This window comes from Dipodomys merriami, unplaced genomic scaffold, assembly GCF_024711535.1.
Source record: "Dipodomys merriami isolate MVZ:Mamm:240054 unplaced genomic scaffold, mDipMer1.0.p SCAF_8, whole genome shotgun sequence".
Classification (NCBI taxonomy): Eukaryota; Metazoa; Chordata; class Mammalia; order Rodentia; family Heteromyidae; genus Dipodomys; species Dipodomys merriami.
The window spans coordinates 41,845,871-41,872,125 of NW_027206401.1; the positions used below are offsets into that span (position 1 = coordinate 41,845,871).

The 26,255-nt window shown below is 36.9% G+C and overlaps 1 protein-coding gene across 2 annotated transcripts in view; it reads right to left on the minus strand.

The window, feature by feature from the left end:
• The window catches only part of Fhl5 (four and a half LIM domains 5), a 34,688-nt gene extending 8,992 nt beyond the window's left edge, over positions 1-25,696 (minus strand). The window contains exons 1-5 of one of the 2 annotated variants that reach the window (XM_070010393.1): positions 25,523-25,696; positions 23,192-23,257; positions 6,155-6,257; positions 1,725-1,892; positions 481-655 (exon numbers count right to left, since the gene is read on the minus strand). In XM_070010393.1, the coding sequence (XP_069866494.1) occupies positions 481-655; positions 1,725-1,892; positions 6,155-6,169 (358 nt within the window). In that variant the 5' untranslated portion in view covers positions 6,170-6,257; positions 23,192-23,257; positions 25,523-25,696. The remainder of the gene's footprint in view (positions 1-480; positions 656-1,724; positions 1,893-6,154; positions 6,258-23,191; positions 23,258-25,522) is intronic. The other variant, XM_070010394.1, reaches the window with a different exon arrangement.
• Positions 25,697-26,255: the final 559 nt, after the last annotated feature.

Here is a 26,255-nt window from a genome sequence, read left to right on the forward strand (position 1 = left end):
GTCAAAGCACATTCTATTCATGGTGTAAGTTAAGTACCACAATGAAGACCTTTCATATAATAAATGTATGCCAATAAAACATTTTTAAACATCAGCTTACCAAAAATGGATTGTTTTACATGGGCCCTTTTCTTCCCTAAGAGGGTGTGACAACTGACCCTTAAGCCTGCTTGCAAGTAGTCAAAAGTGGTGATTGCCCTCAGTCTCCCTCTTCTAATGCTATTGGTCTCGCCTAGTTTCAGGGGGCTTACAGCACTTTATTCTGCAGCTCAACTTCTGGTCCAAAATGTTTCTGAGAATGAGGTTTTATGAAAAGAAAACACTGTACATTGTCATATCATTGGGGATCACTGTAATTTACTGTTCAAGGATAAGCCTCTGTCAAACCCAGGGCTTTGTGGCTCACTCAGCTCTTTATATGCTGGTGCTTAATGAGGAGCATGCAGCGTGGGTGGGAGCCCAGCTCCCTGGGGGTCTTACCCGGCATGATGGTCCTCTTGCAGTGGAAGCACTTGGAGGAGCACTCATTGGAGTAGCACTCTGTGCACAGCAGGCGCTCATCCTTGGCAACAAAAGGCTTCTCCACCAAAGAGTGATTGCATTTGGTGCACCGGAAGCATCCTTCATGCCAGTGCCAGTTTTTGTAACACAGATCCTTGCAGACAGCAAATAGAAGTTAGTCTAATGCATTTGCAACCACACAAGCCATTTTATAAGCTAAAAGTGAACACCCTTGGGACTTTTGCATAGTAGGCTCTGCCTCCAGTTTGGGGGGAGTTGTTGTTGATAGTGTTAGGTATTGGGAAGAGATTTTAAGAGACTGGTGTAAGGATTAGATGGAACCCAGGGCATCTTTCATTGATCAATAAAGGACATTGGAAAATAAACAACTCTGCTGCTCTTTCTTCACATATTTTTCCTATCTTCTCTTTCTAACTACAGAAGAGGCTTTTCACATGTTTTAAAATTCTTGGTTGCAAAATAATACCACCTAATTAAAATAAATGAAAAAGAAGAAAGTAAATAATGAGCATTAGAAGAAGAACGGGTGGGTAAATAAGTTTAATATGTGGAGATTAGGGAAGATAAGGTTGATAAGTTAGAAATTTGCAAAGGGCAAATTGTTTTATTTTTATTTTTATTGTGTGAATATGTGTGTGTATGTGTGTGTGTGAGTACTGGGGCTCAGTTTTGCTTGGCAAGTTTGCTCAAGGCTGGCTCTCTACCAGTTGAGCAACACCTCCATCCAGCTTTTTACTGGTCAGTTAGAGATAAGAGTCTTAGATTCAGCTGCCCTAGCTGGCTTCAAACTGCTGTGATTCTCAGATCTCAGCTTTCTGAGTAGCTAGCATTATAAGTGTAAGCCAATAACACCCAGGAATATTTCCAATCTTTACACCTCTAATTATTTATGTACTTATTTATACTCTTGTTATTATGAAAGCAACTTTGGGAAGTAGTTTAACCACTTTAATCTTTTAACATCCTAAGCATGGAGTTTCTGTCTGCTCTTTTACACACATACACCTACTTTACAAGATAATATTAGGATTAAAGAATGCATTTTGAAGTGGCTGGAACTTGATTAATGATAACGTTGAGGATCTTTTATGCATAGCAACAAAGAGTGTTAAAATAAAGTCAATACAGGTGGAACAGAGGGAACTCTAAGTCATTGATCTCCAGCACATAGCTGTAATTCTGTGCACTGAGGTGAGCCCTACCTTTGAATCAGATTCAATGGGTTCTTTGCACTGCTCACAATAGTTACAGAAGATGCGATCATAACAGGAAACGCAGTACAGATTGTCATCCTTAAGTACGTACTTCTTCCCAAGAAGGGGTGCTGTGCAGTATTGACAATCAAATGGAGACGTCATTTTGGTTTGACTCTGTGAATGAGAAAATGATTCTTATATTAAAAAAAGCAAAACTGTGTTTATACATGATGAGCAATCAAGACAATGTGAGTCAAGTACTTAAATAGATGTATATTTTCTTATTCATAATTCACTCATTTAGGAAAATATTCTTGTAGTCATGGTGAAACTTAAGAGTGACAGAAAAAGACTGTTTTCTTTCTTTTAGGCAGAAACACAGAAAAATGTTTTGCTAGAAATAACTAAATAAATAAGCCAGCACTCAGGTTGTGGGAAAACATATTCATGATGAGCTACACATCACTGAGAATGTGATTTGTGTGGAAATCAGATGGCCAAAGCTCAAGGATATAAATATGAACTGGTGATGAGGGCTTCATTGATTGTCACATCACCTATCACCGTGGAGAGCATTGGAAGGGAAGTGAGATGAATACAGCTGTTACTCCCCCCCTCCTTTTCCTCAATCTTAAATAGGAATGCATGATCAAGTGCGTTGCCATAGTCTCATCATGCTATTTCTCAAATCTTTTTGGCAAGAGGCTGATGGCTCACACTTGTAACCCTAGCTACTCTGGAGGCTGAGATCTGAGGATCATGGTTGGAAGCCAGATCCAGAAGAGAAGACCATGAGATCCTTATCTCTAACTAGCAAAAAGCTAGAAGTGAAGTTGCAGTAGAGTTCAAGAGGTAGAGGACTAGTTTGAAAAACTGCTGAAAACAAGGGCACAGGGCTCTGAGTTCAAGCTTCATTATGGCACTAAAATAGTTATTGGTTATGAAATAACTAATAGAAGACTTTCACATTCATCCTGAAGTCTTCTTATATCATGTACCCTCTGTTGGAACAGCCTCCTTACCTATGGATTTAACCTCCTTCAATGTCTTGATGACTCCAAAACCTAGTTTTTGATCATTCTAATCCTGGACAACTCTTAATATCCAACCAAGCTGACAAATAATATGTAGATTTTAGTGAAGAGCTATAGGTCTTTGTGATAATTGTTGAGCAAAAGTCAGATAGGGGATGTAGATTAAAAACACCAAAGGCTATGAATATCTACATTAACAATAATTAACATGTACAACATGAATAAAAAGAACAGCATCTTACCAAATGAAAAACTGCTATGAAACAATGCCAGGGTGGGACAAGAATTCTGGTTGTTGTATAAATTTGATGCCATTAAGAGAGAAAATATAGGAAGGGGTAACATGGAACAAGAGACATTGTACTCAAAATATTTTTATGTTGAATTGAAACCCCTTTATTCCACTACTTAAAGACAACAAAGAAAGCAATGATTTCAGAGGTTTGTAATTAGATATGAGTATGAAACTGAGTCTGACATTTTCTATATTAACAGAAGCAATATTTATTGGAATACTTTCATTGGAAATTGACATTTATAATTTTTGATTGATTGGAGTATTATATTAAAATATATGAAGATTTTCAAATTCTCTAAGGAAAAACATTTTTAGTGAAAAGCAGAGGATCAGTTAATCAATATGATGCTTTCACAAACCATTTCAATGCTATTCTCAGATGTTTTGCCTTCTTGTTTTAAAGACGAAGTTCATAAGCATAGTGCCTGGTTGAGTACTCATCATCAGTAATTCTGATATGACACTTTTGCTATATTGCTACTCATTATTAATAAAAGGAAAGACTGATTTGGAATATGTGCATTTCCCCCCCTCCCCCGCAGGAAAGATGAAAATTCAGACTAGAAAATTCCCAATGGGACACAGCCAAAATTATCTACAAGGAACATTGAATTCCCTGTTTGATTAGTTCTACAGATACATCCCTTCCTAGTGACCACAAACATTCTCAAAGGGATACTGAGGACTTGGAAACAGCTGGAAAATAGATCTTATTCCCTTGAAACAATTTAAGTTTCTATTTACATTTTCAGTGACCAAGTGTTTATTTCAATAGTACCATAAAGCTAATACTTTTCCTTTCATCACTTCATATGAAAAATGTCCTTTTAAATACCTACTTGCATATGACCATGTAACATACTTACATATGACCATGAACTCCAAGACATGGACACAAGAGGTTTTTCTTTGTTGTTGTTGTTGTTGTTTTCAATGTACTATGTCATTTGTTGTTTCTTTTGTATGTTCTTCCCCCTATGGTTATATCCCCTGTTGTTACTGTATTTGATTTTGGTACCCTGGTATTGTATATACATTTATTTGAATTAGGGAAGGGAAGGGGAACCACCGAATGATGAGGCAATGGAGAAAGGGATAGCAGTGATATACACAAGACAATATATTGGAAATAATCTGCATTACTTGGGAGTATACTACTAGTTGGGGGAGGGAAAATAGGAGAAAAATGAGGGAAGGCATAACAAGTTTGACAAGAAATGTACTTATGCTCTTATGTAACTGTAACCTCTCTGTACATCATCTTGACAATAAAAATTTAAAAAAGAACTTCAAAAGATAAAAATAAATTGTTAATTGTTATTTAATTTCAGCTGTACATCATGAAGCATGGCCACTCTGTTTGGGTATGCTCAAGCCAATAGCATCTTATAAAGTTTATGAAGAAATAACAAAAGATATTTCAACAGAGGTACTATTTTAATTGTCTGTCTTGAACAACACTTTAATTAAACAACATTATAATAGCTGGATCTCGTCCATTGATCTGGCCTTAAGTCTAAGTGCAAGTACAATATTGAATGGCACTTTCCACCTTTCATCTCCATCCTAGCTATATGATAGGCTTTGTGTCATGGATTCTTAACAAAATGAACAAAATTCTTAATTTTCAGGGAAGAGTAAAATCACTCCTTTTTCCATTCTGTTCTATACATGCAATGCCAAAGAGTTGGGTATCAACAGAATTGATGCACTATCTTAAAATCTTGTGATATACATCTATGGGACTAAACAATGATATCAAACATTTAGTCTTTGTCAACACTTTTACTGTGCTGGACAGATGCATAGATTCACAACAAGTGGGTATTAGAATCTGTCAAGCAGGACACAGGCAAGGACTTAGATGCCACTTTTGGTCTCTTTAATATTCTCTTGCTTACGAGGCATCCTGCACTATTCATTTAGTCAGGAAGTCAATAAATATGTGAAGTATATGCCATTTGCAAAGTAATCTGCTAGAAGCTGTAAAGCACATAAAATACATTAGATTTTTATCCTATCTGCAGAAGGCTTAGAATCCATTAGGAAACAAAGGCATTTTATAAATAACTAAATAAAAATTCAGAAGTGATCAGGAGAAATGGAAGGTAATAAGTACTTAAACATTACAATTAAAAATTATTGCTCAAAGTCCACTCCTACTCTAAATTGGAAATTGGGGTGTTAGAGGCTGAAGATAAGTATTTTTTTGAGTTATTAAATGAAACTAAATGTTCAGTGAGGGTAGAAGTCTCCCAGCTGAAAGAAAGGGAAAGGAGAAAGGATGATTACTTCTAGCCAGGAAAGATTGAGGAATAAGTAGAAACACCATTTGAATGGCAGTGAGACAGCTATTCTGGATTGATTTTCCCAGCCTCTTCCAACTATTCTCCCACTAATTATAGAGATTAGAGAGATGATAGTATCTCCTGAATCCTTTTACAGACTTACTATTCAGGACACAAGTTGGCCTGGGAAATTGGAAGAAAGATGAAATAAAAACCATAATGAACTTTACAACTTTGGTGGCAGCAGGGGGAGGGGGGAAAAGAGGAGGGGAGGATATGGGAAGGGATGGTAAAGGGAAACAAAGGAGGAGGCAACAATGCTTGATAAGAAATGCACTCATTAACTTGCCCATGTAATTGTAACCCCTCTCTATGGTATTTTCACAATAAAAAAAAACCCCCAACAAATAAACAAACAAACAAAAACGTCCCTGGCTGCGGTTGATGGCAGCATGCTGGGTCACAGAGTTGTAAGTGGTTTCTACCCACCCAGGGCAAGGAATCAGTTTCCCAAGGGCCAAGCAGCTAGTGCAAGGCTGTGATTGACAGTCGTAGTAGAATTGGATATAGTAAAAGCAGTTTCCTGCTCTGGAGAGCAGATCACAGGGGAGAACGGAAGTGGAAATGAGGAAGGAGTAGTTTCAAAGACCCTCAGAGAATATTACAAGTATTAAAAATGGCTTCTAATATTTCTGCTTCCTGAGTCCTGCACAGTGTGTTAACCGTTGTGCGTGGATTTTCCTTATGTTATCACCAGTCCATTGGAAAAGTATATTTTTGGTATTCTCAGTTAACAGAATAAGAATTCACACTTACAGAAGCTAACATCATGTGGCTGATGAAAATGTTGGCTCCAAACTTCAAATATACACATGAGAGAAGAGAAGTCTAGGATGTTAGCCCAGATGAGCCTCTTTACCTGAAAATTCAGGGAACGGTATCTGAGATGAAATAACAGAATTGAGAAGACAATTATGCTTGTGTGTGTGTGTGTGTATGTGTGTGTGTGTGTGTGTGTGGCACTTATAGACAAGGACCAGTAATTAATTCTAACTGGCTAGTGGGGCATGAAAAGGTAACTATGGAGGTTCCAAAAGAAAGACTGGAACCAGGTCATCACTGGTTCAAGCTTCAATCTAGTGGGTAATTTTTTCTGTTGACAAAATAGAGTTGTTGATGATTTATAATAGGTAAGTGTTACATATTGAACTGATAAGTATAAAAGTTGAGTGATTTGACACAAAGGATTACATAGGAAAGTAAATTAGAAGCTTATTTTTTAATATTATGTTTAATCAGCAAATAATATACCTTCTATATAAAAACTGCTGTTTTATTTAAGGGAAATATGAAGGAAAATCAGTGTGTGTATGTGTATGTGTGTGTGAGTATACTTTTAACAACAACAAAGTCAGAAAGGAAAGAGAAGAGAAATACAGAAGGAACTCTGAGGGAGGGAAGAGAGAGAAGGAAGGAAGATACAGAGACACACATACAAAAGAGAGAGAGAGAGAAAGAGAGAGAGAAAAGACTGTATAGACCATGAAAGGAAGCTAGAAAAGAACATTTACAATGTGCTCTCATAATTTCAAGAAGCAAAAATTATAGTGTGATGGGTGAGGATAAAACTTGGAATCAAGATGGGGAAGGATGGAAGTTAGAGGTGATCAGAATGATGGTCATAATGATCTCATTTACAAAACAAAACCAAAACCAAAAAACAGATTGTATGGATATGACAGAATTGTGCCAAGAAGACTCAGGTGTGGTAAAACTTAAAAAGTAGATGATTTTCTAAGGATATTGATAAAAATTATATTAAGTGAAGTGAGCCAGACCAAAAGAAATATAGCTCCCATGGTTTTTCTTATCTACAATAACTAGTATATGTCTAGGACAAGCAGAAGAGGTCAAAAGTTATGTACATATGACCATATAACCTGATGTTAAGTGAAATGAACCCCAAGATAGGGACACAAGAGAATTTATCTTTTTTGTTATTCTTTTTAATTTATTTATAATGTACTATGCGACTTTTTTTGTTTCTTTGTATGTTTTTCCCCCATGGAACAATTCCTGTTGTCACCGTATTTGATTCCAGTGTCCTGCATCTTGTATATACATTTTTCTAATTTTAGGAGGGGAAGGGAAATAACAAAATGCTGAAATAAGGATACAGGTTGACCCATTGTAACAATGAGATGTACAAGATGAACTTTACAACTTGAGGGGGGGAGAGTTAGGGAGGTGGAGAGGGAAGAGATGATAGGGGAAAAACAAAGGAGGGGGTAACAATGCTTGAGAGGAAATGGACTCATTACTTTGCTCATGTAACTGTAACCCCTCTGGTACAGTATTTTTACAATAAAAATGTATTTAAAAAGATAAATGAGCCTGGAAATCAGAGAGTCATCTTGGGATCTTACAAATGGGTTCCTAGTAGGACTAGTGTGCACTAAGATGGGAAAATGGAAAAGAATCTACTTGGGACACCAAACTAATTATGTTTATATACATTAATTCTGAGGAACTGGACTAGCAGGGCATCAAGGTGAATATTAATGAAATTGATCTGAAGCATTGTATTAAACAGGGAAGTTTAGTCTTTGTCTCAGCTGAGTTACTTAATGGAGCTGATGAGATGTGATAACTGAAGTTAGGAAATGGAATGGGATGATCAGAGAAAGTTGCAAGTGTAGAAAAATAGAAAAGGTAAAAGATGAGCTCATAAATGAATATATACTGTTTGATGGGGAGGCAATAGAGGAGATGGACAAAAGACCACCGTGTCTTGGAAAGCAAAGTAGTGAGAATATTAAGAAAAGAGTATATATTAATGCACATTAAAGTATTGGCAGAAGGTAAAAGATGTTTTTAAAAAGTCATTTGAAAACACTAGCAGATGTCAGATTTCAGAGTCATTTCAGCTGCTGTTGCTGACAGATTGTAAAGGTACACATACAAAAAGTACTTCTAAGAATAAAAACTAAAGTAAAATGCATCAAAGAACTGACAAGAAGGGAATGTCTCAAAGATCACAAATAGACGAAAAGTACTAAGGTAGAAAAGAGGTCTATCTCAGGAGGAACTTCAATTCCTAGAGAGGTTTTCTGAGCCTCGATGACATTGGTAGTATTATATACTGGACTTCTACTAACTTAAAGCTCTAAAATCATTTAAATGACATAGTCCAAAACAAAAGTGGGTTGGTAGCACTAAGGGATCTGGTATTAACACAAGAAAATGCTGTATGAAAATTTCCAATTTAGGCTGGCCAAAAAATTCCAAAGGAAAGTTGAGGAAGGTAAATGCAAAAGAAGGAATAGGAATGAAAGACCTTACATCACATGCAGTTACATACTAATAAACATTATAAAAATTAATAAAAATAATTTGTGGAGTTAAAATGTAATGTTTTACTCATACTGAGCAAAAACATTTAGGTAATTAAAAAGTTGGTTCTTCATTTCTGTATTGTTTGAGTCAACTAATAAATTTTTCATGTTAAATTTTTAATGCTCAGTGCTTCTGACACACTGAATTTTTTGTGGGTCATTAAAAAACACAAATAGAACTACAATAATTGAAATAAAAAATAATTTTGTTATGCCAAAAGTAGAGAGGGAAAAATTAAGAATCAGTGCTTAACATGCAAGCCAAAATACATATAACTGTGGGAAATAGTCTATAAATATTTCTATTAAATATTCTATAGACTTTATAAATATTCTATAAAATGATATTTACAAATCTGTATTTGCAACAAATCTTAGTTAGAATCCAACTGAATTCTAATTAACTTAATATGCTTTTTTTGTTGTTGGTACTGGGACTTGAACTCAGAGCCTGGAAACTGTTCCTTAGCTTTATTTTGCCAATGCTGTTGTTCTACCACTTGAACCACAGCTCCACTTCACACTTTTTGGTTGTTAATTGGAGGTAAAATTCTTATGAACTTTTCTGCTCAAGTTGCATTTGAAGCAAAATGCTTAGATTTCACCCTCCAGTGTAGCCAGGATTAAAGGCGTGTGCCACCAATGTCATATTATGGTCAACTACAACCCAATCAAAACCTGAAAGTTAGCTCCTGTCCTTAGTCATGTGAGTGAATCACTGGGTGGGGGAGGGGTGATAGAAATGATACATATGTCTTTAATATCTAGTGAATGAACAGAGTACCACTTTGAAGTAGAGGAGTATGACCTGTTATCAAGAAAAATGAAGGAATTTTCTTTGTGGTGTAACTTAAGGGAGTTGCATTACCATATATCCTTTATTCTAAGCATCACTATAACTTCTGTTTCCCATGGAGAGAGCAATGCCATAATCACATTAAATATAGGTCTTACAGTAAATTATATAGAACAAATAGTAATTAGTCCAATATGTGCTTTGCTCTTGTAAATACATTCAAAAAACGCTGTAACCATTACTTTCACATATATGTACAAGTGCATTTTTCTTTAAAGTCTGATGGGATTTCTGGCTTAATTTTCATCTGTTTCTTCAAGGTAGCTTCACTTGTGTAAATGTGTCTGTGCTCACATCTAGGAGTGTTAAACAACTATACCACTCACTCTTGTCTTTCACGGATTCTGTACATTTGTTTCTGCATTTCTATCAGGAAGAACTTGAAAGAATTAAAATATGAGTAATGTGGGAATATTAAAATGCTATTGGGAAATGTTAGGGTGAAATTTGAAGGCTGACCCTTGTTTGGCTTATACACAAAACTTAGATCAAAATGGAAACTGGATAAAATATTTTATCTTGGTGAGTTTGCTTTCAGTGATTTTCTCATTTAGAATGAAAAGGCTGGCAAGTGTCTGATGAGCAGCCAAGAGCAATTTTAAAGCCTTGTTAATCAAAGTATACTGTAGTATTCTCTCTTATAAAGGGTTATGGAAATCAACTGCAGTGTAGAAGTAGCCAACACACCTAGTCTGCTAAGGCAGATGTTTCTTGCAGTCTCTTCTCTTCCCTGCACCCCCTAGAGCCAAACACGTATCTATTACATGTTCTTGTTCTCTGTTGATAGCTCAGTTTCCCTGAGGAGTTCCATAACATCTTCCACAATTCTCAACAAGATTTACTCTCAGATTCGTTGTTTTCTTTCCCCAGTGAAAGAATTTCAACGGCCTTTTCTCTAATTATATGTTCTGTCATGGTGAAGGGTGAACCAAGAGGGAAGGAGACAAGAATGGAGGAAGAGTGAGCAAATGCTTATTCATTATATTCATTAAAAATGGAACTAAATAGCTTGTGAGTAGGCATGGAATGGGAAAATATGGAGAGAAAAATGAAAGGAGAAACTCTGATTAAGATGCATTATGCTCATAACCTGACTTGTGGAATTGAAATGCCTTTGCACAATAAAACTAATAAAAAAAATAAAGGCTAAACTCAATTGCTTAGCATGGAGATCCTTAGCTATCTTCTTTCTCCTTTCTTTCCTTTTTCCAGTAACTTGTAATGAATGACTGCTTCAAATACATTATGATCACCCAAGTTTTTCTTTCTGCTTACCTCATTCAAACTGATGTTTTCTTTATCAATAAAAGCCTAGTTAAAAGTCTTATCCTCAGGAACATTGTCATTTCTCCAGTGCAGAGTAATTAGTCTCCTAAATAGATAGATGTTTTTATCTTTTGCCACATTTTGTAACAGTTGTTCTGTTCTGTGCATTTCTTTCTCCCTCCGTGGATTGCTCTTTAAGAATGTGTCTCTTACTTCACATTTGTATCTTAGGAGACATAGTAGGATCTCACTAAGCGTTTTACAAGTGAATGGATGGATGAAAGGAAAGCTTGGAGTCTCATACTCCAATACCAAGACTAGTACCTAAGAAAGCACATTTTCAAAAAAAGAACAAAGGATAAAGACTTGGATATGAAAGAAGAATTTGCATGGGATATGTCTCTTGATAATTCATTAATTTATATCTATTATATGTGTGGCAGAAATGTCAAAGGAGGGGACTGGGAAGGTGGCTCAGTGATAAGAGTGCTTGCCTTGCATGCATGAAGCCCTGGGTTTGATTCCTCAGTACCACATAAGCAGAAAAAGCTGGAAGTGGCTCTGTGGCTCAAGTGGTAGAGTGCTAATCTTGAGCTGAAGAGCTGAGAGATAGCGCCCAGGCCCAGAGTTCAGGCTCCACAAGTGACAAAAAAAGAAAAAGAAAGAAAGAAGGAAAGAAAGAAGGAAAGAAAGAAAGGAAGGAAGGAAGGAAGGAAGGAAGGAAGAAAGAAAGAAAGAAAAAAAGAAAGAAAGAAAGAAAGAAGGAAAGAAAGAAGGAAGGAAAGAAAGAAAGAAGGAAGGAAGAAAGAAGGGAAAAAATGGCAAAGGATCAAGAACAAAACAAAGGTTTGTGTGGTAGTAAGAATTCTTTCAGGATGGTTGAAGAAGATAGCTCCAGTGACCACTGAAGACCATTGAAGATTATAGATACAACAAAGCAGAAAAGTAGATAATCAATCTGTTGCTATAGTTAAAAGAATTTCCCCCTAAACTAAAAGCAGTGATAAATTACAGTTAAACAGTTTTGAACTCTTTGATATGTTTTGGAGTCTGAACTGGCTCTTGTGTTCTGTATGAGTTTGTAGAATTCCTTGTCTTTACCAGTACTGCAAAGTAATTTGTATTCACTATGTTAGCACAAGTATTGTTGATGTAATGAGCCACAAGACTGGAGAAGATTTAGCAGAGTCAAATGAGATATGAGAAAAATAAATCTTCCAAACTTATTATTAGTCTGTGTAAACTAAGCCAAGTGGACTAAGCATATGTTCTAGAACAGAAAATCCTCAATTTCCCATGCTTTAAAACTAAAAAGGACTCAGAAAAGCTAGTAAATATGTTCTACTTTTGTTTCTTTTCTTCCATTTCTTCTGATTATGAAGTCAAGGTTGAGCAAACCTATGTGCTTCTATTTGTTTTGAGTTTGTAACCAAAGACTGACTCAGAAGAATAGTGGCTCAGAAGTCAAAAGCTACCGATTTTTGATAATAGTGTTTTAGCATTGTATTTGATTTGTTCATTGCTGTAGAGGCCATTTAACTCTACTGGCCTTTACATTTTAACTGTAAACTATGAACCATATGGCTGTCTATGATCTCATGCAAGGACTATATAAGAACAAAAAAGTCATGGTAAAATCAGCTGTAGGTATCCTGGGCTCAATGGAAAATATTCAGTAATGACCATAGTCTACACTTTGAAGGAAGAGGCTATTTTCTTCTTCTTCAAAGGCTACTTTTAAAAAACTCAACAAACAATCTTAAAAATAACTAAAGCCATAACTTCAGGCCATCAATCAAAAAAGTAACCTAAAACAAGCATCATAGAATTGGGGTGGAATGTTAGATATTAGTCTCTAGGGATGTACTTGCAAGGTCAGTTTGTTGGAAGCTCAATGTCTTGTGTAGAGAGGTCAAACATGAATTCTCTTGAGGGCTAATGAACTATTCTCCCATGAAACAAAACAGCTGACTAGAGCTTTCCATCTGGGTAATCAGTGTTCTGTGGATACTAACAAAGCAAATTAAAATAATAAAAAAAAGGACTTTGTATAATTTTCTTGGACCAACTACATTCAGAAATATGTAGTTATGGTAGCTATTAGTAAAATAGAGGCAAAATATAATTCAAGATAAAACATAAGCCTAGCAACATTTTATGAAATGTTGCACTATAAGTAGTAAAAATGCAGAACTCTTAAAATACATAAGTTTAACATGATTTAAATTTTTTTTCCATAAGCATATAAACAGGTTTTCAGGACAAGAGTCTTGCCCTTAAGGATAAAAATGAATTATCTGCATCTGTCCCTAAATAAATCTCAATTTTCAGCTTTAAAACTCATCATCAGGTTTGTGTCTACATTCTGATCCCAAAGGAGCCATCATCATTTTAAAGGATGTAAATTGAGTGTGTCCTCCTACTCTATTATCTTGTACAGATGTTCTGGAAAAGCAAGTGTAGTTCCTACGTGGTCACAGGGACTCCTGAAGGCTTACCTAAGGCTTACCTAAGGCTTTGTTATACACAAGGAACTCAGCCTAGAGAGATCATGTACCTAACACTTTCACATAGGTCAGCACATCCTTTCATTTGTAGGAATCACCAAATTGACCCTGTTTCTACAGGTGAAGTCTATGAGAATGTGAGCCATATCAAAGGTGAGCCAGTAAGGGGTCCCGCTCCTCTCCATGTTTCTTGGGATATTCAAGAAGCACTCTAAAATTCCTTGCAGGTTAACTCCAGGTTTTTTGTTTTTATTTTTGTGATAGGTCATCCTTTCTATTTGGAAACCATTGTTATCATGTTCATTAATATGACTGTTGGAACACAGACTGTAGAGAGAGGTTCATTGACTCTTCTGTTTCACACTGTCTCCTCTTATGTAATAACAAATACAAGTTCAGGGGCCTGCCTTATTGACATTGAGAGTATCGAGGAAGGGCCTAAACTCTAACCCAGGACACATCTATCAGCTAAATAATTCATCAGACCCAGGTGTCTGGGTGCAAATGGCCATGTGGAAAAGTATGCGATGATCTGGGAGAAGCTCATGATAAAACTGATGGTGATTTGTGAGCAATTCTTGCTTTATGGAATATGAAAATGATGCAAGGCCAGGGAATAGGCATGAATATCCCTGCCTTGTAATGTCCCTCTTGGGCTCTCATATTCCCTTCCTCTTTCCATGTAGAAGGTGGTATGCGTCTTTTCCTTGAGTTCTAAAGATGTCTGGACACATTGGCCAAGTTGAAGGGTATTTACATCCCATCTCTCTACAAGTCTACCAGCATTGTTGCTGAAGGGTATAGGTATGGAGTAAGGATTCACTCTAATGTTACAGTTTTTCATTGTGTTCTCAAAAGCAGTGGTCCTTGCAGTATTCAGACTCTCGTTAGTCTGCAGAGGACTAACGAAAATAAAAGTCGATTTTAATCATCAGAGCTCTCTTTCACAGATCTGGGGGATGTCCAACTCCAGATACTTGGTGAGGCTAGCATACCACTATCAGAAGGGCTCATGAGAAGGTGTATGCACTCTTTGACATATGCATTAACTTTCAAATCTGCTTCCAAATCCTTAACGTCCATTGATAATTTTCAAGATTTTTGGGGGAGGGGGATAAGTCATAGTAACTTTATACTAGAGTAACTTAAGAGGCATTTTGACAAATATACATATATATAATTTTAGAAAGCATATTTATAGATGATTTTTATAGCAAACAAGCTAAGACATATCAAGCTACCTTAAAAGGATTAGAAGATACACAAATATGAACATTGTTGAGGAGTACAGAGAAAATACAGTAAGGATAGTTGGAAAATGACAAATATTTTAAGAATATCTATCTACCTATAATTTAGTATTCTAATAGTTCTGCAACATTAGTAGTTATCAAAACCCCGCATGCTGGTGGTTCATGCCTGTAATCCTAGCTACTCAGGAGGCTAAGATCTGAGGCTTGCAGTTAAAAGCCAGCTTGGGCAGGAAAGTCTGTGAGACTCTTATCTCCAATAAACTACTCAGAAAAATCTGGAAGTGGGATTGTGGCTCAAGTGGTAGAGTGCTAGCCTTGAGCAGAAGAAGCTCAAAGTCAGTGCCTAGGCCGTGAGTTCTAGCCTACGGGCTGGCAATTCAACAACAACAACAACAACACATACACACACACACACACACACACACACACACACACAAAACCACACACACATACACACACAAAACCAATTTGGCTTCCTCTCAATTAATTTAAAAATATCTAGAATCATTTTTTTTTTTTGGGTCCAGTCATGGGGCCTGAACTCTGGGCCTGGGCACTGTCCCTCAGCTCTTCAGCTCAAGGCTAGAGCTCTACCACTTGAACCACAGCGCCATTTCCGGCTTTTTTTCTTTTTGCTTATATGGTGCTGAGGAATCGAACCCAGGGCCTCATGCATGCAAGGCAAGTGCTCTACCACTGAGCCACCTTCCCAGCCCCTAGCGTCATTTTGTGTGTGTGTGTGTGTGTTTGGTGGTTCTCATTCAAGTCTAGCACTCTATCACTTCAGCCACAGTTCAACTTGTGGATTTTAGGGGTTAATTGGAGTTAAATGTCTTCTAGAGTTTTCTTCCCAGACTGACTTTGATCTATAATGCTTGGATCTCAGCCTCCTCAATAGCTGGAACTAAGGAATGAGCCACCAGGCCCTGCTAAAGTCACTCTTGAAGAAACCACAGAGACAGCATGATGAAGAGACAGGTAAAGCAGTAAGATTTAGTTTTTACTGCAAAGCCTCTTTTATATCTTTGGAACTCTGCATTCAGTGTGAAAGTTGCCTATTTCAAAAATTGAATTAAATCTTCAAACATCTTTGTTCTCATTGAATCTCTTATCTTTATCACAGAAGGGAAGGACTAGAGAGAATTCACTTTCAGGGTATTATTCTACCAGTATGAAAACTAAGTTTAAAAAGACTATTTCTAGTATTTGTCCCCCAGAGAATTGAAGAAAACTTCAATACATCATTCTAAATATAATCTTGAAAATATTTATTAGAGAATCCTCACACTGTTAATCCAAATGAACTTTATACAGTCTTTTTTAAAATAATAAATTAGCAATGAGTAGCCTACTTCAGACAAAGTTTCGTTAAATAAAAGTGATAGATTTCCTTTAAAATTAAATGCCCAAATTTGATGCCAGTTTAGTGACCCATTTAAAAACATTCTTATATCTGACACTATTTTGGTCATTTTGCAATTTATGACTCAGCTTAACTCTGTATGATATTTCCTTTTCTTAAGAAGAAAGAATTTTCACTCTGAAACAAACTAGTTGTACAACTATTTTCTGCAAATACTTACAGAAAAGGAAGAGGAGAAGGAAAACTTAGAGTGGGCAGGGGAAGAAATAAGATGAGAAGGGGGAGCAGAGAGAATTGTTAGCAAAAAGCAGGAAAAAGAAATCCTTTAATTTGACTCTTAAGCTTAGTCATGTTTCTTTTCCTTTTAACATTTTAATTAGCATCATTTAGTTATACAAGGGGATTTCCCTTTCACAAGTCTATCATGTATATAATTATCTTATTTGCTCATCCTCTCCAATCTCCCTCAACCCTTTTCTCCCTTCCCAAAACAATCTCAACACGTTTAAATGTCCCTTGGTGTTGATTTTTCCTTCCTTCTAAAACTACACTTTTAATCCAAACTCCTAATTTTTACAGGACCACTAAATCTAGGAACTGGGGTGGGGGTGGGATTTTTAAACACTTAGTTTTCGACTTAGCAATTCTCAACTAACAAATGAGAAAAACTGAGTTTAGTAATTTAGTGGTGGCACTTCTCCTCTTCCCTCCCCCTTATATCTGATAATACAGCAAGCAAATATGCTTCAGCCAGAATTCAGGATTCCAGATATGTATGTAACAGAAACCATTTTTTCCCTTGGTTTCTATGTATAGATATCTGCTATCATCATCATCATCATCATCATCATCATCATCATCATCATCATCATCATCATCATCATCATCACCAACAACAAGATTATTTGCAAAGAACTTTGGCTACTTTAAGATTTTTTGAAAGAGAAAAGGATGAAAGCTTTCTTCTTATTTGCATCTGTCATTCCAGGTTTTAATTATTGACCAGATCACAGCCAGAAAGGTTCATTTCAGGCATGAGGACAGTCTACCACTGACTTTCTATTAAAAAAACAAGGTCTTCCAAAGGAAGTACCAGGACCCTCCAACATGGCAGCTTAGTTGTAGTAGCTTAGATTAATTATAAGGGGGAAGAGGTTCATTGTTATAGTTCCATGCATGTACACTGCATGCCAATCAATGTCATCGCCTGTATCATACTCCCTTGCCTCTCACCCCCCAAAATAGCATCTCTAAAAATAGCATTTCCTTGTTTATTTTTCAGAGTTGCAAATAACCTATTGGACAACCTCCTTTTATCCTCCTTACCAGCCTAACCCTTCCTGCTTATCCCATCTATCTACCGAGTCTACTTCCCTTCCTTCTCACTTTATTGATCAACAGCTTTCATTGAAGGCAACTCAGCTTTAATTATTTATTGTTGTCATTATTCAGTTGCTTTGGAGGCTGGAAAGAAAAGCCCCCAAACTAGATTTGGTTGTATTTTCTGGATCATCAGTAAAAGTGAGGTAATGATACATACATATATATATATATATATATACACACCCATATACATATACATATATATGTGCATGTATATATGTGTGTATTGCAATATATGTATATACACACACTTATGGGTATGTATGTGTGCTGTATAATAGTGTCTGAGTTGGGACTACAGGATGGAGGTTGATGTTATCCAGTTTGTTTTCAGTATTTATGAAGAAGAATACTGTACATACAAGGCAGACCTCTATTTGGTACTTTGTGTCAGCAGTACTCAATAATTATAAACTATCCTTTAACAGCTCAAAATTTATTGACTATAAAAGTGGTTGGGCACCATCCAATATTTAAGGCCAGCTTCTATTTAATTTTTGTCTGCTGTCAATCTCAAAAGATTTAGGCATGTTTGTTTCATAGCACCTGTTAAAGAAAAATTATTATAGCCAAAGAATTCCAGCCTTCACTCAGCAGTTCTAAGTTTACAACACAAGATGTTGGTATCAGGTTTTTATGCTAGTTCTGTATATAGAGAAGTGGGGAAAATCTGTTAGCAGCTTTTGGAAGCTGAACGATCACAGAATTCGTTGACAAATATTGGTTGGTATTTAGCATTACTTTTACTTTTCATCTCAAACATCTCTCCCGTGCCAATGAGTCACACAAAGCAGACTTCAGGGTTGTGTCCGCCACTCCTACAGCAGAGCCTCATACAAATATGTGTTGAATGAGTGCAGCTGTCTTGACTACAGACAAATCTGCAGAGCAAAATCCTCATTCATATTCTGCTTTATAAATAAAGAAGCTAATCCAGATACTTCAAGATACTTGGCTTTGAATCACACTATTCTTCGAGATGTAGAGAATTCAAGTTTTCAGTATAGCGTTAAAGGAAGACCTTCTTTATCTGGCTCCCCACAGTCTGTGGGTCTTGTTTTATTAAAATAATGTCAAGCAACATTCTGAGCATGTGTGCTTTAGTTCTGTAGGTTTTGTTAAATCTCTCAAGTATTATTGCTGGACCAGCAATCATGTTTGACAATGACTCTAAGACTAGGGGTCAGCCTATAGAAAGTTTGCATGTTGACATGGGAGATGATCAGACACATACATCATTTCTTCTCTGTTACTCTTCTAGTGGATTAAACCCTGTCTTGTGTTTTCCTGGCCCCCACTCTCTACCATTCACATTATTTCAGTTAATGATCTTTCTGCACAACAAAAAGTGCAGGCCAGGAACTAGACTTCTGGTGACTGTTGTGTTCCCAGTACATATTGAGCATATAAACACCCACAAATGGGAAGACAGAAGTAAAAGAGGAGGAAGATGTGGAAATGCTGCTGGGTAGGCACACTGGGAGTTTCAGAATCATTCTTCCTAACTTTAAGCAGAGCTTCTTCTATGAACTATGAAGATAGAGTAAAAGAGAGGCTCTAAGAAAAAGTGAGAGTATCACAAGTAGAGGAAAGGCTCTAGTTGGGTAGGCGATGGACAGAAGGAGAATGAACTCAGCTTGAGTGGGTTCTAATGCAACTGCTTGTGGGACCACACCTAGGGCAGTATTCCCCCATGCCTGAATCACTGAGAGCCATGTTCAAAACTATTGTTCATGTCAGAGCTACACCTTGCTGTGAATGCTCTTCTTCTTAGTCAACTGAAGACAACACCACTGGAAAGGCAGATCTGTGACAGATTCCAGTAGCTAAAAATCTCTCTTGCTTGGCATTTTGACAATTTTCATGGATGACTTACATTTAAAACAGACTAAGAATTTATTTTGTTGTTGTTTGAATTAAATATCGTATGAGGGAAACTTTGCTTCCCCCTTGGTTGTGTTTGCCTTTTATAGGAATCTTTCTGAGGATAAGATTTCTCTCCTTTGGCTCACCGATTTCACTCTCCACTCCAGTCACTTCAGTGATAAATAACTGGGCAAAGGGGCACTTTGAAACCCCGCCTGCATTCTCTCCCTGTCCAATCATGGAGTGGCTGAGTGAGCCCAGTGCAGCCACCCAGCCTATGAACACATCCATAAGCTGTTTGTTGTATTGGGTGTGTGCAGATACTGATATGAGAAAGAAAGAAGAAAGAGAATTACAGATACCTACGTTGTTCTTAATCAGGATGTTAAATTATGACACACTAGAGATTCCTTTATTATGCTAGTTATTATAGTTTGAAAATAATGGATGCAAATAAATGATGTATATCATTGTTGGTAAGTTCCTTGGATCAATCAAAAACCCAAAAGCAAACATAATAATAAGTATTCTATTTCCTTGATTGGAACAACAGCTAATTCATATTTTCAGTGCTTTATGGAATTCAAACTTACTATTGATTTTCTCTATGTTAGAGTTTATTATAGTTTTGGATTTACTGCCTAGCTCTTTATTGAAAATATTTACTAGCCTTAGATCCCAAGTTTCAAATTATATTTTGAGCTTTAAGTAGTACTTCACTTGGTGTTTGCTAAAGTATATTTAAGTTAAATTGGGATTTGATATTTACTTGGATATATTCCTTAGAAGAATACAGAGTAATTTTCTAAATTAATTTAAAAATAAATCTAGAAATCATTAATAAGGCGCTTATAGTGGTATTTTGCATGATGTGTATGGTATGGAATGGTCATAATATTGCTTTAAATGTAAAAATATTAAATAGAATAATCAGCTCAAATGCGTACATTTTTCTTTCTTTTCTTTTTAATTATCTTTGCAAAAGGCTTAATTATCTGTAGAAAGGGCTTTCAATCTAACATGTCAGTTTCTGAATAAAATGCATCTTGATCAATGTTACACGCCTTTCATCATTCTCCCCCATCTCTCCCAGCTTCACTCCTCAGTTTACCTGCTTCCATGTTCACGTATATTCATTGACTATTAGGACTGCATTCACCTATCTGTCCTCTCTCCATTTGTTTGTCCCCTCTCTCCGGCCCCACACACTCTCAGCCCAACTCCCTGGTATTCTTTTTGCTCAACATTAAGTTAGTTATACCAAATACATAAGTATACATTTTAAAGTAGGAAACAAATTTAGAAGGAAACACGTTAAAAAGGTAAAACATCTGGACTGAGCATATGGAGTTTTACTTTTTAGTATTTTCCAAATTGAACATCATAGTGTATCACACTTTGATAAAAAGGACAATATTGAACAAAGTTAGAGTGCAATTGTTCAACATTTTAAAATTATTGGTCAAGGGTTAGAATCTTTTCTGGTAGTATAATTATAAAAACGTTCTAGAGAACAAATGAGTAGTTTTAATGTAATTACACATTGTCAGTCATTTTTAAAAACATAAACCTTAATTTAGACAGTGTGACCGCTTAGTGTCAGCTGCTTGTATGTTTTTTTCAAGTGCAAATTATGCCCACATAATCACTAATGGTTGCAGTGATATGATGAGAATACACAAAAGTAGAGCCAAATACATAACTGGGTGCAAGGTGGGGGATCAGGATTATCTAGGGAATGTGGCATCTGAAACTTAAAAGGTGACAGTGATTGAAGTGAGTTGTGTTTGTCTGCAGAGTGGTTTATGGGGAAGCATCTAGAGAAGGCTTGTAGAAAAGAGGTATTTGTTGAAGGTCATGCAATATTGTCCACAAGGGGTGTGTGTGTGTGTGTGTGTGTGTGTGTGAGAGAGAGAGAGAGAGAGAGAGAGAGAGAGAGAGAGAGAGAGAGAGAGAGAGAGAGAGAGAGAGAGAGAGAGAGAGAGAGAGAGAGAGAGAGAGAGAGAGCAAAATCCAATTTGGAGCAAAATATAGAGGCTAAATCATTCAGTGTTCTGACATGTAGCAATAGTAATTAGGGACTAAAAGGTATACTCTTTGCCAGGTATGGCTGCAACTAATTTTAATATAGAAATGTATTAATTCCTTATATCAAACCTAAGAAAGGGGTACAACATTAAGACCCTTATTTTATGTAAAATGTAAATGAGACACACAGAGGCTATATGCTTCTCTGAGTTCACAGAAGTGTTGGATCACATATATTGTGATTTGAATTCCAGCCTGTCCCATAGACACCTTATTCTAAACCCTTTGCTCCTCAGTGTGGCCAATGAACTAACAGTGATATAGGGGGCCTAGTGGGTCCTGGCATCCAGGGCTACAGCAAGAACATGTCCTCCATGGTGACCAGAGCCACTCAAAAGGCTTCATCAAGGACTCACCCACAGATACATTCTCCCTTCCTTAGAAAATGCTCCCAACACTTCTCCAAAGGGCCTTCCCTAAGGGACCATAAAAATGGTGGCAGCCATGCGTTGCTGGCTCACATCTGTAATCTTAGGTACTCAGGAGGCTGAGAGCTGAAGATAATGGTGCAAAGCCAGTCTGTGCAACTTATTTCAAACTAACCACCAGAAAGCAAGAAGTTGAGATACAGCTCAAATGGAGAGTACCACTTCTTCTAAAAAGCTAATGGGTAGTGCCTAGGCCCAAGCCCTAGTACTATCACCCCCTCCCTCCACACACACGTGTGATCATAAAGGTGCTTGATACCATGTCCAAATAACTAGATAGCTGTCCAGCAAAGCACTGCTCTGTGGTGGATTAATGACCTTCATGGTTCAGGAGCTAGGTTTGGGATTACTCTCTAGGAGGAACATGTGCATATTCATACCAGCAAGTCCCAGAGATGGGGCAAGCCTAAGCACTCAATTATTACATATGCTTACACTGTGCTATAAACCAACCTGTCCATCAGAGTTTGAGCAAATCAAGGAAAATAGAAACTCCAACCAAGGACCTATCTGCTTTTCTTGATCCCTCCATGAAGGTGGGAGGAAGTATGTTGCCCTCCACACTGCAGCCCTTTGGCACATGTCACCTTGGCCCTATAGGCTTCCATGTCCTGCTGGATTCTTTGCTGGAGAAACAAGGGACCAGAAACACTAACATTCATGCGTGAACTCTCAGGATGGCTAAACAAACTGAAATGCTGCATCATAATGCCCTTCTGTCTACCACATCTTTTTCCTAATAAACACTTGGATCACTTTCACTAAGTTACACATCTTGCCTGAATTTTTCTCTGGTCAGACTGAGGAGGAGAGTGGCGCTGACTTTGCAGCGACAAGAGAATTAATGTGACCCTGGAACTGGAACTTGTTACAAATGCTAAAAGACAGGCATTCAACCTACAAGTGGTTTTGAGCACCATAAAACTTGACAAGATGTGTTAGAATCCAATATATTGTTTCTTGGAGACTGAGTTTCCTGAAATGAATTTGGGCATTCATCTATTCTGTAGGTAGCACAATGGAAGGGGACAATTCTAGAGTCAGAGAGGCTGGTGAAGGGGTTACTGTGACACTCAGAAAGGAGATGGCAATGGGAGGAGGAAAGAGGAAGTGGATTGAAGAGGTAGAAGTTCATCCACAGGGCTGGGAATGTGGCTTAGTGGTAGAGTGCTTGCCTAGCACGCATGAAGCCCTGGGTTCGATTCCTCAGTACTGCATACACAGAAAAAGCTGGAAATGGCACTGTGGCTCAACGGGTAGAGTGCTAGCTTTGAGCAAAAGAAGCTCAGGGACAGTGCCCAGGCCCCAAGTTCCCAGGACTGGGGGAGGGGGGAGAAGTTTAGCCTCAGTTTTCAAATTGCATCACTGGCTGGGGTCATGGTGTCACTCACTGTATAGGAGGAAGCAGCGTGGGAAAAAAAAAAAAAACAAGAGAAAATGCTGCTTACCATTACAATGCAATGAAGAAGCTTGAGAATACCGTGGGACAGCCAGATGGAACTCTTTAGCCAGGGCTGAAATGATAAGAGAAATATGAATTATTTGGGTGTGTGGGAAGATGTCCCCCCAAAAGTCTATAAGAATTTTTGACTGGCATGCCTTTGATGTCCTTCCTCAACATTGAGTTTAGTGTTTATTTGATTTCTGAGAAGAAAGTTTATTAGTTCTGTCAGATTCTTCAGGGAATCTGTGGTCCTAAGACAATCTGATTTAGAGGTGGATAAACACCCATGCCAATCATTTTAAGAGGATTTGAGGTTTTGGGGAAGCATTTTTCTTCTCCATCTTTTTTCTCAGCTCTTCTACGTTACGATGCGGTAACCAAGAAAACTGAGGACCAAGGAAAAATAATGATAAGAACATGGAAATGTATACTTCATTTAATTGACATCTGATTCGCCGTGTCCTTTGTAAATGCAACATTTATTTCAATTACTTCTAAAAAGATCGTGTTTTCTCCATTAATAAAAGCAAAGCTTCTCTCAAATCTTACAAACACTGGTTTTCAAGAGTATAAGAAGAAAATCTTCTGGAGCTGGCTAAGAAACCCAAATGAACCCAGTTTTATTCAAAAACGTTGGTGAGTATAAAAAGAAAAAACAAGCGATAAGGTAATGTCAGGAAGTGATATTACATTAAAACACTAGTCTGCCACTCAAGTAGCACAGTTCCAGAATTATCAGCTGTTAGCCATATGAGAACCAAAGAACAAGTGTAGAAACTCTACATTGAAGTATACCTTCCCACCCAGTCATTTATGATATCTGCTTTAGGTATCTCTCATGATATATATGTTAACACACAAGCCTGATTATAATGATCCTGTTAATTTTAATCCATAGACTTTTGCTAATGAAAAATACTAGCCTTTACACATGACAGGACTTATGGATGGGAGGTGATTTGAGGATAGTCTCACATTGTATGCTTAAGAGCATTACATTTTCATTAATGGTGTTTGTAATTTCCACCTTTCCAAAACTCGAAAATGACATCGGAAGAGCTGCATTTGCTTTTCCAATTAATGACTGACACCAAAGAGGGTGTGACTAAGAGAGTGAGAAACATGAACACATAAAATGCAGAGTGTTTAGCTTAAATAACAGTTTCAACATATAGCACTTTAGACTGATGTGATGTATACTATACCTGAGTGGGTTGGTGCACAGACCTTTTAGTTGATCTCAGTATACATTTATATATGCCTATTTTGGAATATAGGCAGATTTTTCTTGGAAATAGCAAGACTTTTGTATTAACTCCTTTTACTTAGATATCTCTAAGAGACTTTAAAGTGTGCTTCTGAAATATGAGTTCAGTTATAAAATACCCTCAGTGCTAAAGTTATTCATTCAAATAACTGAAACCAAATAAAACCTGGAATCTCTCCTGTCCCCTTTTATAACAGGGATTGCCCATGTTAAAAGACATTACAAAAACTCAGAAGGCAACGTAGAGTCATTTGGATAATATTGTGTGTATGTGTATGGTATACAAAGTAGAAATCTGAAAAGCCCAGCAAATAAAGTTCAGTAATTCAGTGACTCTAATTGAACTCTAATTGCAGTTACTAAAAAGTATATTTAAAAAAATCTCTTATTAAAAAATTCAAGAAATTAAATACCACATAGACAAAACACAAAAGAAACATGTACAGAAAACTCACTTTGTCTTAAAGCTGCCTCTTCCTGCAATTTAAACAGCATGAAAGAATGTATGCGGAGTTTTTCCTCTAATACACACGCATGCCAATTCCAAAAGGAGTAGAATGAAGCATAGCCAGTGCTATCCAAAGATCCCTCCCAAGTGTGGCTTTCTTAACTTTGAAGGAAAAGAAAAAAATAGAATCTCTGTTTGCTCCAAGTCTGTGACGTATGCACATAACTAATTCCCACTAGGCTGGGAAAAAAATGTTCCTTGTCAATTTCTACTTAAAATTACAAATAACAGAATATTTGCAGGGCATCCTTTAAAGGGAAATTCTGTCAGTGTTAGTATTTGAAACATCTGAAGAACATCCAAAAAGTTTTAAATATGTAGTATTTATACATATCCATACACACCTGAGAAATTGCCACTGACTAGGCTAACTTAAGCAGATTCTTATATATTAAAAAAAACATTCTCTAAAAAGGCTCTGTATTCTCAAATTTCTTGGTTAATCTGCTCATGGCTTTGTTTTCTGGTGGCCATCAGAGCCTTCCCTTTAAATTAGAATGGTCCAAAGTGAAGGTCTTTTCTGGGAATTTAAATCACCTGGAAGGGAGGAATGCTCTCACCTGTGGAGTTCTTGGAAGTTGGAGAGGTGAACTCTGGCTTGTGGCCTCTATGACTTCTTTCTTGGGGAATCTGGGAACTTTGAGGCTTGGATGTGTCTAGATTAACTCAGGATCATTGCCTGCTCTGCTCCTACAGTCTGAACTTCTGACCATTTCCCTGTGAACTGGCAGCCATTGTTACATCATATCCACACTGTATGACCTCAAACTCACCTGAAGAATATAGACAGAGATGTCAGAGATGCAGCTCAAGAAAAGTTGGACACTGAACAAACCTACAACAGGAATTCTCATTGTTCACTCTGATCTATTAAAAAATCTTCACAATCTGAGGTTATTTCTTTAGAGAGAAGAAATATTCTGCCTTAACTTCCTTTATCTCCAGACTAAACTTTAACTATATTTGAAATGGCATATATTACTATATGGCATCTATCAATAAATTAAATAGAAAATAAAAAAAATAAATAAATGGCATAGATTAATATTTTCTGATGTCAAACTCAACTCCATAAAATCAAAGATGAGATATGGAAATGTGGAGGCCATTATTATTCTATGTGTTCTATTCACCTGGCTGATGAGTAAGACATGAAAATCAAAACATTGTGATTGGCAACAACAAATTCTTATCCAGTCAAAGGACACGAATGTATGACATTGGTACTGGAATTTAATCCTCACTAAACATCTGCTTGAGGGACTTTGTCTTCTTCCTTTTATAGGCAAGGGA